The 14,472-nt window shown below is 42.5% G+C and overlaps 1 protein-coding gene across 7 annotated transcripts in view; it reads right to left on the bottom strand.

Moving 5' to 3' along the window:
• Positions 1 to 14,472, bottom strand: part of CCPG1 (cell cycle progression 1) — a 116,737-nt gene that overhangs the window by 100,795 nt on the left and 1,470 nt on the right. For all 7 annotated transcript variants that reach the window (XM_029575033.1, XM_029575034.1, XM_029575030.1 and 4 more), the window contains exons 2-3: positions 5,055 to 5,128; positions 2,826 to 2,931 (exon numbers count right to left, since the gene is read on the bottom strand). In XM_029575033.1, coding sequence (XP_029430893.1) covers positions 2,826 to 2,931; positions 5,055 to 5,117 — 169 coding nt within the window. In that variant the 5' untranslated portion in view covers positions 5,118 to 5,128. The remainder of the gene's footprint in view (positions 1 to 2,825; positions 2,932 to 5,054; positions 5,129 to 14,472) is intronic.

The following is a 14,472-nucleotide window of genomic DNA, read 5'->3' as shown; positions in this document are numbered from 1 at the left end:
AACCTGGCAAGTTCCCAAAAACTAAGTCTATTCCATGTTACCGCTGCTAGTAATAGCAGTGGCTATTTTCTAAGCCAACTTAATTAATAGCAGGTAATGGACTTCTCTTCCAAGAACTTATCCAATCCTTTTTTAAACACAGCTATACTAACTGCACTAACCACATCCTCTAGCAACAAATTCCAGAATTTAATTGTGCGTTGAGTAAAAAAGAAATTTCTCCGATTAGTTTTAAATGTGCCACATGCTAACTTCATGGAGTGCCCCATAGTCTATTATCTGAAAGAGTAAATAACCGATTCACATCTACCCGTTCTAGACCTCTCATGATTTTAAACACCTCTATCATATCCCCCCTCAGCCGTCTCTTCTCCAAGCTGAAAAGTCTTAACCTCTTTATTCTTTCCTCATAGGGGAGCTGTTCCATTCTTCTTATCATTTTGGTAGCCCTTCTCTGTACCTTCTCCATCGCAATTATATCTTTTTTGAGATGCGACGACCAGAATTGTACACAGTATTCAAGGTGCTGTCTCACCATGGAGCGATACAGAGGCATTATGACATTTTCCGTTTTATTCACCATTCCCTTTCTAATAATTCCCAACATTCTGTTTGCTTTTTTGACTGCCGCAGCACACTGAACCGATGATTTCAATGTGTTATCCACTATGACGCCTAGATCTCTTTCTTGGGTTGTAGCACCTAATATGAAACCTAACAGTGTAACTATGGCATGGGTTATTTTTCCCTATATGCATCACCTTGCACTTATCCACATTAAATTTCATCTGCCATTTCGATGCCCAATTTTCCAGTCTTACAAGGTCTTCCTGCAATTTATCACAATCTGCTTGTGATTTAACTACTCTGAACAATTTTGTATCATCTGCAAATTTGATTATCTCAATCGTCGTATTTCTTTCCAGATCATTTATAAATATATTGAAAAGTAAGAGTCCCAATACAGATCCCTGAGGCACTCCACTGCCCACTCCGTTCCACTGAGAAAATTGTCCATTTAATCCTACTCTGTTTCCTGTCTTTTAGCCAGTTTGCAATCCATGAAAGGACATCACCACCTATCCCATGACTTTTTACTTTTTCTAGAAGCCTCTCATGAGGAACTTTGTCAAATGCCTTCTGAAAATCCAAGTATACTACATTTATCCGCGTTTATTAACTCCTTCAAAAAAGTGAAGCAGATTTGTGAGGCAAGACTTGCCTTGGATAAAGCCATGCTGACTTTGTTCTTATGAGTGGAGACTGTATATTTGGCATGGAATATAAGGTAATTTTAATTATATTCTTTTGAATTTATAATCGTTTACACAGTTCAGAACACTCTATTTTGCCCCAGTAGTCATTCGGCGACATCAGTGGGGTTTTAGCATTCGGCAGACCCGATGGCGCTTGAAATAATTTATATGTGCTTTGTTGGTTGTTTTTTGATTTTTTAAATCACTGTTTTGGTTTTTTTTAGATGGTATATCGCTCACAACATTTTTAACACATTGTTATTCAGTTAGCTAAGTGGGTTCACAGCGTGAGGTTCACCCGATAGCGCCAATATTCTATATATTTTTTAAAGGTGATTTTTTAAGTCTCCACCATATTGGTCGGTTTACATTAAACAGCTAAGTTAGCTCATTATATAGCTGACATGATGTTCTACTTCGGCTCTTTATATTATAGCTCATGCAAGCGGAGCTTTTAAGCGGTTTTATCAGTAAAGCAGTAGACATGTTGTGTAAGTGAGCGGAATATTGAGTTTTATATGCCTACAAAGTAATGAATTTGGCACACATCTGAGTTTATTCCAATTACCTCTAGTTTTCCCTAAATAGACAATGTATGCACTCACTGGGACCAACCCACAATAAAGTACCACTAGGAATTATATACACATTAAAAGTGGATGATAAAAGATTTTTTCTGCTATATTTCTAACGTTTATTCATTCAATAATGTCTGCATTATCATGTTAGGCACCATTAGATGTATGGAGTCCACATGTCTAAGAGTTTTCATTGAATGAAAAAGAAACTGTTCCATTGTGGATTACAATTGAATTGCATTGAAATATTCCATTTTCATTATCCATGATTCTCTAAAGGTAATAGTAAGACAAACAAATCTTATTTGATTCATCTCATTTTTTCAGACTTTCTTTGAATTAAATCTAAGTTATGAATGTATAAATAAATTTCAACTGTAATGATATTTGATCATATTCCTTCGTCATTTTTACATTTTCATGAGCACAGATCTGTATGTCACCGATGATTTTTATTTATATATTTTTTTTTAACTTATTAACTTTTTAATTCAATTAATTTTGTATTTTTGTCATTATGTTTATTTATTAATATTGTTGTTCTCCATGATTTCTTTATAGCCCCCTGAGGCAGCAGTTGTGAGAACGGCGAAACTCGGCCTGAGTCGGGCTGTTAATTTTTAACGTCTCCACCATAATAAAGCACTGGAAAAGAATTCTGACATCTATTCCCTTGTTTTTGTTTACCTGACGGCTTTTTTAGATCGCCTACCTTCTTGTATCCTGGGTCCTTAGAAAAATGATACATGGTTTTTTTTTTTGCTGAGGCACATGGGAAGAAAAAAGTCATCCGCATATGAATGTTTTTATCAGAAAAAAAACAAAACATTAAAATTCCTTTGGCCACAGGTAGAGCCAGGTTAACGAGAAGGCCGTGCGGCCTCACTGCTGCCCTGAATACACAAACCGGGTTCTAATTCAGGATTGCATCTTCCGTTCATAACTTATGACAAATGCTTCCCCCCCCCAACAGGGTTTGTCAAAGTCCTACCCCTCAGCTCTTGTGACTTATCTTCCGGCTCGGCCTCAAGAACCGCTGGAGTTTCTTCCGACGCAAGGTCACCATTTTCACAGGTCAGTGTCTCGATATCAGAGCCCTGTGAAAGAAGACAGCAGGCAGGCTAGAGAATACACAGGCGCATAGGAAGCCCACACAACGTGAATTCATCATTTCTGAGCAGGAGTCAGGCGGAGGGAGAAAGATTAACTTACTCTGGGTTCAAGCCAATTTGTTTTGTAAATTGACAGATCTGGCTATTTAAGTAGCAACAGGTGTAGAGCTGCAGCCAGGGCCTGATCTCCTCCCACAAGGGGAAAATACAGAAGGGATTTCTAAGCAAGCTGACCATAAACTCTTATAGGGAAGACCTCACAAAACAGCAAAGCGTAAAAATCCACTTTGCCTAGTCTTGTGGGGATTTTGATAATTTAACAATTATTTGACAAAAATACGCAATTTTACCTAGCAGTATGATACATCATGAGACCTTTTCCTATAAAGGATCACATTAGAAAACAGTTTTAAAACAGAATAAGAGACAAACATTTGTATCATTCTTATTATCTGCGCACTTATAAATGGCTTAACTCACAGCACTGCAGAGATAACTGGGGATAAACACCTCCGCACGCACGCACAATACTCCTTCTGGGCCACTAAGAGGAAGAAGTGCCCTCTGACCCCAGCCCCAGTGCCCAGACTGCCACTCAAAGGAGCAGGTCACCAGAAAGAGAAGCAGCAATCAGATACCCTAGCCTATTTAAGGTAACAGTATCTTCCCCCCACTCAGGCAGCTCAGTAGCACCTGCTGCCAGTAGCAAAATCTGCAGCAGCTCCCATATGGAAGCAGGGCTACCCAGGCCAGAGAGAGGATAAGCTACAGGAGACCCCTCCCCTCGGGACCAAGCAGCACCTGCTGCACCCGGGGCCATCAGGTGACACATGGAGTATCACTTCCTTCTCAGAGGTGCAACCTCAGGGCCTAGGCTTGGGACACTCTCCCCACCTGAGCCAAGATCTGCAGCCTTCCTGCCCACTGACAAATTCAGGTTAGGAAACTGTCTCCAGAAAAAGGGCAGACTGCTTTAAAAGCTAACAGCTTTTGCAACTGACTAAAGGTAAGGCTGGATTTAAGATTATGGCTCCCATGGGGGGGGGGGAGGGGATTTTCATCCCGGGAATTTGGTGCTCTAGGCACATGCCTATGCTTAAATCCAGCCCTGACTAACAGGACAGCACAAACCAACATGTCCATCTGTCAAAACAGCACGGGCAGCCGCTAATCCAGCGCTTCTTTTAATCGGGATAAAAAGCCAACCACCATGGAAACAATTTAGACAAAGAAAGTAATTCCTTTAGAGGCCGGCTGCTTCTCTTACTCTGAGGATAAAAACAGACAGGCTATGTTGAGCGTCCTCAAATCTCCTCCTACCACCTTCTGTAGTACTGACATCATTTGCATTCTTAGTCAATGTGTCTGTCGAAACTCTGCGTTTTATCTTTTTCCTTACATATCAGGGCCTGGTCTCTGCTACTGGCAGGAACGCTCCTACTTTATAAACCGAAAATGAAATTGAAGCACAAACAGCGCTATCAGCGTGAGACAGCCACACAGAGCTGAAGACAAGAGCATGGGCTCCCCTATCCCTGAGGGCTCCAGAGCAATAAGGGAAATTCACTCCATTTATTGCATGGATACTGGGGGGAGAAAAAAAACAAAAACCCAGCAATACTTTGTTAGACAACATAAGAGACTTCACACATTCTCCTTTAAAGATCTCTCCATGGGTCAAGCCTAGAAATGTAGTTCATCATAGGAGATGATTTTAAAGGCCAGTTGACTAGTTAACCATTTATAATGTTTTATTTGTTACTATATTATGATTCTGAGTTCAAAAGTTTCTTGTAACTATTCTATGTTCAATCTGTACTTTGTTCTATTGTTTTATGTAAAGCCCCTTGCTTTTTTGGGCATCTCACTGTTTTATGTAAACAGGAGTGATTTGTATTTGATACAAGAACTTCAGTATATAAAAATAAATAAATAAATAAATAATGCTGTGGAGAGTCTAAGACAAGGAGCAAACATTGAGATTTAATAAAAATGTTCCAAACAGTCCTAATTTTTCTCAAATGTCTTGGAACTAGTCGCCTCCTTGTTCAGGTCTAGGTAAAAGTACAGAGTGAGTCCTCCCACACCAGCTCCCCGAGAACAGGTACCTCATGATTAATGATGGTCCAGCCACAGGATGACGATTCACTGTCGCTCGAATTGCCAGACATGTTTTAAAGACCTGCAAGGAAGAACAGATTGTTACATTTAAACCACAGAAAAGTGGGTGCTAGCTGGACTGTAAAGCCAGAGTACAGTTTGTGCCGTGTGTGACACATTTTCAATTCTCCATTTGTAGAGCATTTCATGAATAAAAATAAAATCCCTCATTCTTCCAAAGTAAGTTGCATTTTATGCTGCACGGCAGGAGTGTGAAATCCTGCTCCTGAGTCACTTTTCTGTACCTCCAGTTTGTTTTGCTGTGAGCCTCCGGGACTGTAATTACGCCATATTCCTCCCTATGGATCAGCAGCCCTGGCTGCTGGAGTTTACACATTAACAGCCTCCAGCTCAAGGGAGGGCAAATCCTTCTAGTGGAAGGCACACAGAGAAACAGCAGTACTAGGAAATCTAAAGCTATGTAGGTCTAAGTCTTCAGCTGGGAGTTCCATAAAAATTGAGCGCTTTTTTTGGGTTCAAATTTTGATTTCATTGCTGGGGGCCCCCACTGTATGTTCATTTATGAAGACGCTGCCTCCCCTGATAAGCCCCATACTGATAAGTATGGAGCTGTGGCACAGAGCCTCAGAACCCCTCCCCCTCTGCAGCCTGCACAAGGATACCAACTATGAATATGGCATAAACAGCTGCAGTGCAGTCTCAAGAAAGGAAATCTATAAAACCTGAGGGTGTGGACATAAGAAAAAGGGGTACTTTAGTCCCACAGAGTGTAAAAATGTGTGTATGTATACACACACATATATACATATGTGTATATGTATATATGTGCACTTATACAGACACATATATACTGGACAGTATAATCCAATAGAAGTGCTCCATCTATACAAATATTAACAACCCAAACAGGAAAAGAACACTAATGTCTTACATTCATAGTCAACTTTCAATGAATTTTTTATTAAATATTTCAGTACAAGAATTAAACACATTTAAAGAGAGCAATTCGTATATAAAATGCATGATCCCCCTACCATTTATCAGAATTATTCCTAGATGTTGATACATAGAAACTTAAATACATACAATCAAAAAACCAATGCCTACCACACCATAAGTGAAGCACCTTAATTGCCACTAAAAGACCACAAATAACCCATATTTACAATCATACTACCATATATTCAGCACAATTCTATTTGCATATATAGAGGACAGACAATGGAAAATGAAAAACGAAATACAAACAGAACTGCAAAGACAACAGAGGACTGTATACAGCTGCAGGAATATACAGGAAATGATATAACACGGTGTAGCTTAATTTATTCACTCTAGAATAAATTAATAGGGGTCTAGAATAGAGAACGTGATATAATAATAGGACAAAGTCAAGGAACCCAGAACACTGGCTGCTACTGTAAGTTTAACTTTTAGCACTCATTGTTGAGCCCTGACAGACTGCTGCAGTCCACGAGAGAGAAAAACCAGAACAAGTGGAAAGCAATGCACAGCATTTATTCATCTCCAGCATTTGCTCCTCTCTCTGCAGAACTGAGGTAAATATGTTACGATCCACTCAGACCTGCAGCAGCCCCTCTACCAAGGAAACCCTCCAGACCCCAAGTCCAGGGGCTACATCCCTCAGGGCAATGTTTAACAAAAATGTGCTGTGCGGACATGGAGAAGACTTGTACAGTCAGAAGATGAGCTAGGGAAGCACTGAAAGCCTCCCCACTCTCTCTTCCAAAGGGAGAAAGGGCAGAGACACACATGAACGCAACACAACAAGCCAGTTCCCTCTATATACCAGTGCAGGAGAAGGGAGACTTCAGGAGAATGTGGGCAGCTGACTCAGTTTGTTACCTTGGCTGCCACATGTGGCTGCCAGAGCTTCTCCCAGGGCTCAGTGCACACTTTCGATAAGACAGAGGCTGGAAGGACTCAAAAGAGGACGTGAAGGGGAAGACAAGGAGATGCCACACAAAGCGGAGCCGAGCTATCCATGCCCTGCCCATGCCCACTGATTGCAGGCTCCAGGGCTCATGCCTTCACTCGGACGAGGAGGCCCACATAAACAGACATGCTCTCGGAAAGGAGTTCCTACAAGTTTTGGAGCTACCACTGGTGATTCTTGTTCCTGCGAGGTGCTGAAAGCAGAGCCCAGTTGCTGGTCTGGATCTGAGTGCCAGGCAGTGGTGACTTTTCCATGGTAGACATGGTCAAGTCTGAAGGCACACCAGTGTGCCATGGCATTCTGCTGGGGAAACACTGCCTTAGGAGAGAGCCAACTCTTTCACTGGCCCAGCACTAACAGACTGAATCCACATTACAGATTTTCTTCTTAAAAGGAAGAGCTCTACCAAACATATTTATTTATTCATTCATTCTTATTAACCACTCATGCAGGACAGCCCGGGCCAGTGCGGTATACAGCAAATTGAAACAAGTGCATATAAAATAACAAATCAAATAAAAACAGCAAAAAAGTCATACAAATTCAGCAAAATTTAAACCAAAATTAAAAGAAAAAAAATGTAAAAAACTGGATTGTGTGAGCCTCATGCAGCTCTGCCCAGGCATCGCAGTCAGGTCCTGAATAAGGGTAGAAGGGACCACAAGCAACCTTTGAGGTTCTTCTCAAAGTAAAACCGGCAGCATAGCACCTAACCATGGACTTCAGGATCTCCTAAAAAAAAAAAAAACACAAAACAAAAAAACAAAAAAAAACCAACGCACTTCAAGGACAGAAAAATTAAATTCAGATTTGAGTAAGATTCAGGTTTCAAATCCCTACTGCCTTTGTTTAGCTAATCTTTGGATGAAAATCTCTCTCATGCATTCATTGTGAATCTCTTAAAAACCTGGCCTGCTTGTGGCTCTCAAGGACCAGATTTGGCCATCCCAATCTATAGCTTTCAACTGTTGGGAATGCAGTAATCACAAGAGGGAAAGAACTGGGAATGCAATTAGCCTACAAATAACTAAGAAAAGAAAAATTGAAAGCATATTAATCAGCATAAATAGGAAAGAACTCCTACCTGCTACTCATAACCGTTAATAGTCTTTTAGAGACCGACAGCCTCACGTATTATTCCCCACTCTCCTAAACATGTCCAGATATTTCTTCTTATGCATCTCTCCCCTCCTACCCAATGGCGCACAATTAACTAACTAAACCTGGTAGGCGAGAAGATGGTTTAATGATCCTTGATAACACTGAAGGTTTCTTTCACTTAGTCAAATCAAAAAATGATGGACAACAGCAGCCCAGTCTTCAGCCTCCCTTCCTGCCCAAGCTGGTGGAAAAAGTCATTTTCCTCCAGCTCCTCTTTTACCTCGAAAAAGCAACATCCTCACTATCACCAATCCAGCTTCAGGAGGGGCCATGAAACTGAAACTGGTTCTCTCTCATAGGCTCCTCCTCCTAAAACCAAGTTGTTAGCTCAGTTTGTCATCTGAGGTTTGGAGGGTTAGGCAAGGCAGTGTCTAAATACAAATCAATATTCCATCAGAGGAGTACTAAGGGGGGGGGCATTGCCACCAGCAGGAAGGTCCTGTGGCGGCACTGGGCAGTGACGCGCTGGCAGGGTTTCCACTCCTCGCCAGCGAAAGCAAGGTCCTGTGGAAGAGGCCCAGAGGTGCCGCCTGTGACTCCCAGAGCCGGCAGCAGAAGAAGAGGCCTTGCTGTGCACCCAGCGGCTGAAGAAGCGAGAGACTGGCCCTGTGCGTGCCAGTGTATGAGGGTGTGTGCATGAGACGGTGAATGCATAGAAGAGTGAATGTATGTATATGAAAGAGTGCCTATGGGTGCGTTTGTATGAGAGGGTGCCTGGGTGAGGGTGAGAGAGAGGAAGCGTATGTGTGTGTGTGCTGGGGTGAGAAAGGAATCGTATGTGTCCGTCTCCTTCTCTCTCACACACACACAAGCTCCTTCTGTCTTTTACCAAGCGTGTATGCGTGTGAGAGACAGAGGGAGCATATTTTGTTTGTGTCTGTGTGTACCCCCAGTTCACGACAATCTCAGGGTGACAGGTATAGAGAGTGGGGGATTTTTACAATCCTTAGTTTTAATTACTGGGTGTTATTTGATGTCTGCTGTTTTGAAATATTTTATCGATGTTTAGGAAATTTTTAAAAATTTGTACAGGAGCTTCTAATTATTGAATATTATTCTGTTCATCAGCTGTTTTGAAATGTATATTTTTTCGAATGGTTTTACTATTCTGATTTATATTTCTTGATTGTATTGTTTTGAGGAATAGTGATTTTCCCATTGTTGCGCTGCATACAGAATCTGGCTTGTGATTTCCAGTTCAGTTTTTATCTGCATGTGTGAGAGAGACACACAGAGGAAGAGAGTGTGTGTGTGTGTGTCCAGGCTACAACAATCATAGGATAACAGATAAGGATTTTACAAATCTCCTGCTCTCCATATTACTTTTAATTATTGTTATTTGATATGTCTTCTGTTTTGAAATTTTGAAATTATGTATTGGAGGGGGAGTGACGCCAAAGAAGTACCCGCCCCGGATGCCATTTCCTTTAGGATCACCTCTGATTCCACTTCTTTACTTCTTAGAAGCTGAGTGGACCGAACATCCCACGTCATAAAAATCAGTAAAGTGGTATATTGAAATTTTTTTTTTTATCTATACATACATATCTCAGACTTTTACTGAATGTAAAATGTGATGGCGAAACCGAACGACGGTATATAAAACTTGTCAAATAAATAAAGACATGTTCATTTGGCTTTTAACTGACTGTAAGAGATTGAAAGGCTTGATCAGTCACCTGCAATATCTGAAATAAACCCAATTGCACAAAAAGCACAAAACATATGTGGAATTGAATACTTATGTTTTTGTGTTATCCACCTAGAACCATGTTAATTGATGAAGCAGGTTGTAACATTTTTAAATAAGTGATATAGACAGTCACAGCTGTTAAGTCAGTCCAATATACAAGAAGTTCATGCAAGGAAGGCACATTCACAGTGATCTCAAAAACCCACGTCCCTTCCTTCTTCAAGACAAAAAAAACCCATCCACGGCACTATCTGAAAGTCAAGTGAGCCTTGGAAGGTTGTGAGATCTTGCCACAGGACCAAGAATAAGAGCTTGCCTGCCCTCTTCATCGGCTGTCAAGATGATTTCTCAGCACAGGTCTAGCAAACCACTGAACGCGACAGTAACAGAAAAGCTGTGCCCTCAAACTTGGCGCTTAGGTTCAGAAGGAAGCTTACCATCTCATCAGCTCTGCAGAGCTCCAGTGCAAGCTAGCCAAGGCTGGGAATCCTCCTGTAGCACCCAGTAAGCAGCAATGGCGACAAGCAGGAAGGAGACGGCTTTCAGGGAAAGGGATGAGGGTGGGGGGCCTCAGGCACCCCCATGCTGAAATGTTAAAGCTCCAGTCTGTTGTTCTTAGTCTTATTCCTACACCTTTGCTCTCTTCCATCCAATGCATTTCATTTCCTGAATTTTAATCTTATTAGAATGAACTAAGGATACCTTTTACTTTTGTTTAAAATGTAAGCACAAATCTCCTGCCCCAAGTCACTCTTGGGTTGCTCATGTTCTATCCTTGCTTCATTCCCTGCAGGGGCTCTGATGAGGGTCAGCACAGCACCAATCCCTTTTATATGGCTCTCAGGTGTAGGTGTGGCTCAACTGAAGAAGTGTTGAGTGAAATAAATGTGTGTATCCATACACACACACATAGAGAATTAAATAAAATTAAAAAACAAAATGATTTGTACTCCTAAATCTGATTTTCCAACAAGGTGCTGCACTAAGGTAAGAGTTCTACAATACCTAAGATCACCAGCCTGCAATTGTCTGAACCAGTGGTTCCCAACCTGGGGTTCGTGGACCCGTAGAGGTCCACACAACGATCCCAGGGGGTCCACCAGAAGAGAGGCAGTCAAAGTGCAGCTGCTGAGAAAAAGAGCAGGCTGATCCCACTCTGCCTCACAAAGCCACACAGAGAGGAGAGGGGGAAGAGTGGCACGCATTCCTGCCATGACGATCCTGAAGAGAGCGGCTGAGCGCCACCACGAGAAACGGGCAGGCAAATGTGCTGCCTCCAGCATCCAAATTAGTTGCTGCTCCACACGACTGGAGGCGGTGGCAAGCAGGGGGATAACCCTGAGGAGGGTTTCCGGGCACTGCTACACGTGCTCTGGCTATTTCACTGGCCTGATGATAAAGCGCCACAGAGTTGTAAGGTGGGGAGGGCTGGCAGGAGGGGGGAGGGACTGAGGGAGACATAGTGAGAAAGGGCTGAGAGAAGAGAAAAAAAAAAAGACTGGTGGGGTATGAACTGGGGAAAAGTGGTAAGGATATGCTGGGGGGGGGGGGAAGAGACTGGTGTGGAGGGTACAGGGGCTGAAATACTGGTAGGGTGGGGTTGAAAGAGAGACTTGTGGAAAGAGGATCAAGGCACCTGCCCTCAATGAGACTTCTCTTCCTGGGTGGGGTCAGTGTGGAGTGAAGGTGAATGGGGGGGGGGGGCAGGTATGAGTGAGGGAATGGGGGTGAGAGTGAAGGGATTGTGAAGGGAGGGATTGAAAAAAGTGAAGAGAGGATTGTGGTGGGGAGGGATAAAAGAGTGAGAGGATTGTGGGGATGGGAATGAAAGAGGTGGGAAGAAAGGGCATGAAAGAGTGAGGAGATAGTGGGGGGAGTGAAAGAGTGAGTGAAGGGTGAGATGTTAGGGGCAAGGTTAGGGAGAGAGGGAAGAGGATTAGTGGGAAAGGGATGGGAGGTGCTGGGGGCAGGAAGGAAGAGGAGGCTGAGGCCTGGTTACTGTATTTGTTGGGGGCAGGTATTATGCTGGGGCTACCAATCCTTCGTTTTCTTGGGGAGGAGGATGTAGGACCAGTCTCGCTTCTCTCTCCCCTGCTCCCAGCCCTCTCCCTCTCTCCTCCATGCACCTCTTCTCCTTTCAGCCTCTCCTCTCAGGCCCCGATTCTCTCCACCCTTGCTCCATTCAGCCTGCCCATTACCCCTCCTCTCCCTTCTGCTTCCACTACCTCCTCTTGCTCTTTCATCTGCCTCCTGCCACCACCCCTATCCTTACCCATACCCCTATCCCCTCCACTACAAAAACAATAAAGGCCCAGCAAAGCACTGTATTATGTTGAGGCCACAAAGCCTTTGTTGTTTTTTCTTGAGGGCAGATCTCACTTCCTGCCCCCCTGCCTGCCTCCCCTTCAGCCCACTCCTCTCTCTCTTCAGCACCTATCTATATCTTCATCTCCATAAGAATATAAAAGATATGCTATACTGGGTCAGACCAAGGGTCCATCAAGCCCAGTATCCTGTTTCCAACAGTGGCCAATCCAAGTCACAATTACCTGGAAGTACCCAAACGTTAGATAAATCACAAGCTACTATTGCTTATTAATTACCATCATAGCAGTTTATGGATTTATCCTCGAGGAACATATCCCTTCTCCTTCAGTATACCACCTCTCTCCCCAACCCCATCTCTCTCTTCAGCACTCTACATCACTCCCTCATCTACATCCCTCACCATCCCCCCTCCAGCACCCCACATCCCTCCCCATCTCCCTCCTGCTCTCGACCCTTGTCCCATTCCCCTCCTGGACCCACCCCTACCTAAGTTCCACAAGAAAAATGACAAAGGCTCAGCAACCCCAACATAATACCAAATTATTTGGGCACCATAGAGATTTTGTCGTTTTTCTCGTGTGGGGTGTTATGTAAGAGCCCTCACTCCCCAGAAGAACAATGCAGGGGGACCAGCTTAGTCTAGGAAGAAATGCATGTGTTTCTAGTGCTCCAGGGTTGTACTGCATGCAGAGTCTGGCTTCTCAAGGTTAGCATTCTAGTTTGTATCTTCATACAAACCCTCCCTAAACCCTCGAATCATGCTAACACACCTAACCCCTTTGCAAACCCATGCTAAACCCAAACCCTAGTACATAGTTTTTGTTTTCACAAATATCATGCTCAGCGTTAACTTTGGCTACCTTATGTTTCAGAGTAGCACGATTCCTATGTATTTCTTCCTACTTTCTCATAGTTCCTATTTCTCCCTCCCCACCTCCCTGTTTTATGTAATTTCCATACTGTATGTTTCCTGTTTGATGTAAACCGATATGATGTCTCCACTAATATCGGTATAGAAAATTTAATAAATAAATATTTCTGTTTTTAATCTGTGATCACTTTGCATTTGTTAAGGGTCAATTTGCATCTGTGTCTAAGCGGAGTCATTTTACTAGCATATAGATTTTGTCTAGGGATCTGCAGAAGTCTGGTTCGTTGTGTTTTTCCAACAGGAGGTGTATTGGTGTTCTAGGGTCTGGTGTAATATTTGCAGTGCTGCTTAATCATGGGTAGAATTGTTGCTTTTGGAAACTTTTGAATTAGTGCTGCTGTAGTATGCCAGGTTTGCTACAAATTGTTTTTTTTTCTCCAGGATTTTGTATTATTTCACAATGTGCCTAGTAGCGGAGGAAATCTGTTTATGTTACTTGGATGACTGCAGAAGTTTTTGGTATTCTGAAGTGTAGGGGAAAATATCCTGCTCTGTCTCCATTGTTAGAGGGGTGTATGTTGTGGGGGAGGTTCTGTGATCACAAAGTAGCCAATATAAACCCTGGCAGTACAGGGTTTATATTGGGTTTGTCATGCACATACAAGGACAAGAATTAACATATTTGAACCCAAGGCAGAGCAGTTTGGGTATGATCTCAATATCTGAAATGTACTGCTGGTGCCAAACAGCTTCTTTCTGAAGATTGTTAAGGTGTTTATATATACAGGCAACATACTGAGGTGAGCTTGAAGTTCTTTTTATTCAGGTGAGTAGTGCCCAAACAAACAGAACTGTTTCTGAATCTTTGGGGCACATGTTCTTGGTCTTTGATTGCATCTTTGGGATTTGATGATCTTTTCTCTCTCCATATATATGGTAGTACAGAATAGTCACTTGGTACTAGCATTTCCATTAGTAATGCTGTTTTTGTCATTTTCTCCTTTAACCCTATGGAGATTTTCTAGATCAAGCATTTAATTGGTCTGGGAATGAATAATTCTACGCTATGATTTGTGCAAAAAATGAATGTAAAATAGGACATTAACTGTAAATGTAAAGTAATAAACTGGTAGTATGAATGTGGGCGGAGCTTGGTTGGGCCCTCCCAATAAAAAAGGCATTCTGCTGCCCCTGATAGCAAGTGCTTCAATGACTGATGAAAGCAGAAAGCAATGGTATAGGCAGCACTCAGCTCATATGGAACAATTTAACTGAGACAAGCCGCAGTCATGGACACCACTGCCAATAGAAGAGATTTTGATTGTCTTCCTTTCAAGATAAGGTTATGAAAATATTGCAGATACAAGTCATACAAAATACATTTTTCATGGTGCT

Source organism: Rhinatrema bivittatum, chromosome 13 (genome assembly GCF_901001135.1).
Source record: "Rhinatrema bivittatum chromosome 13, aRhiBiv1.1, whole genome shotgun sequence".
Classification (NCBI taxonomy): domain Eukaryota; kingdom Metazoa; phylum Chordata; class Amphibia; order Gymnophiona; family Rhinatrematidae; genus Rhinatrema; species Rhinatrema bivittatum.
This window is presented reverse-complemented; position numbering and strand designations above follow the sequence as displayed.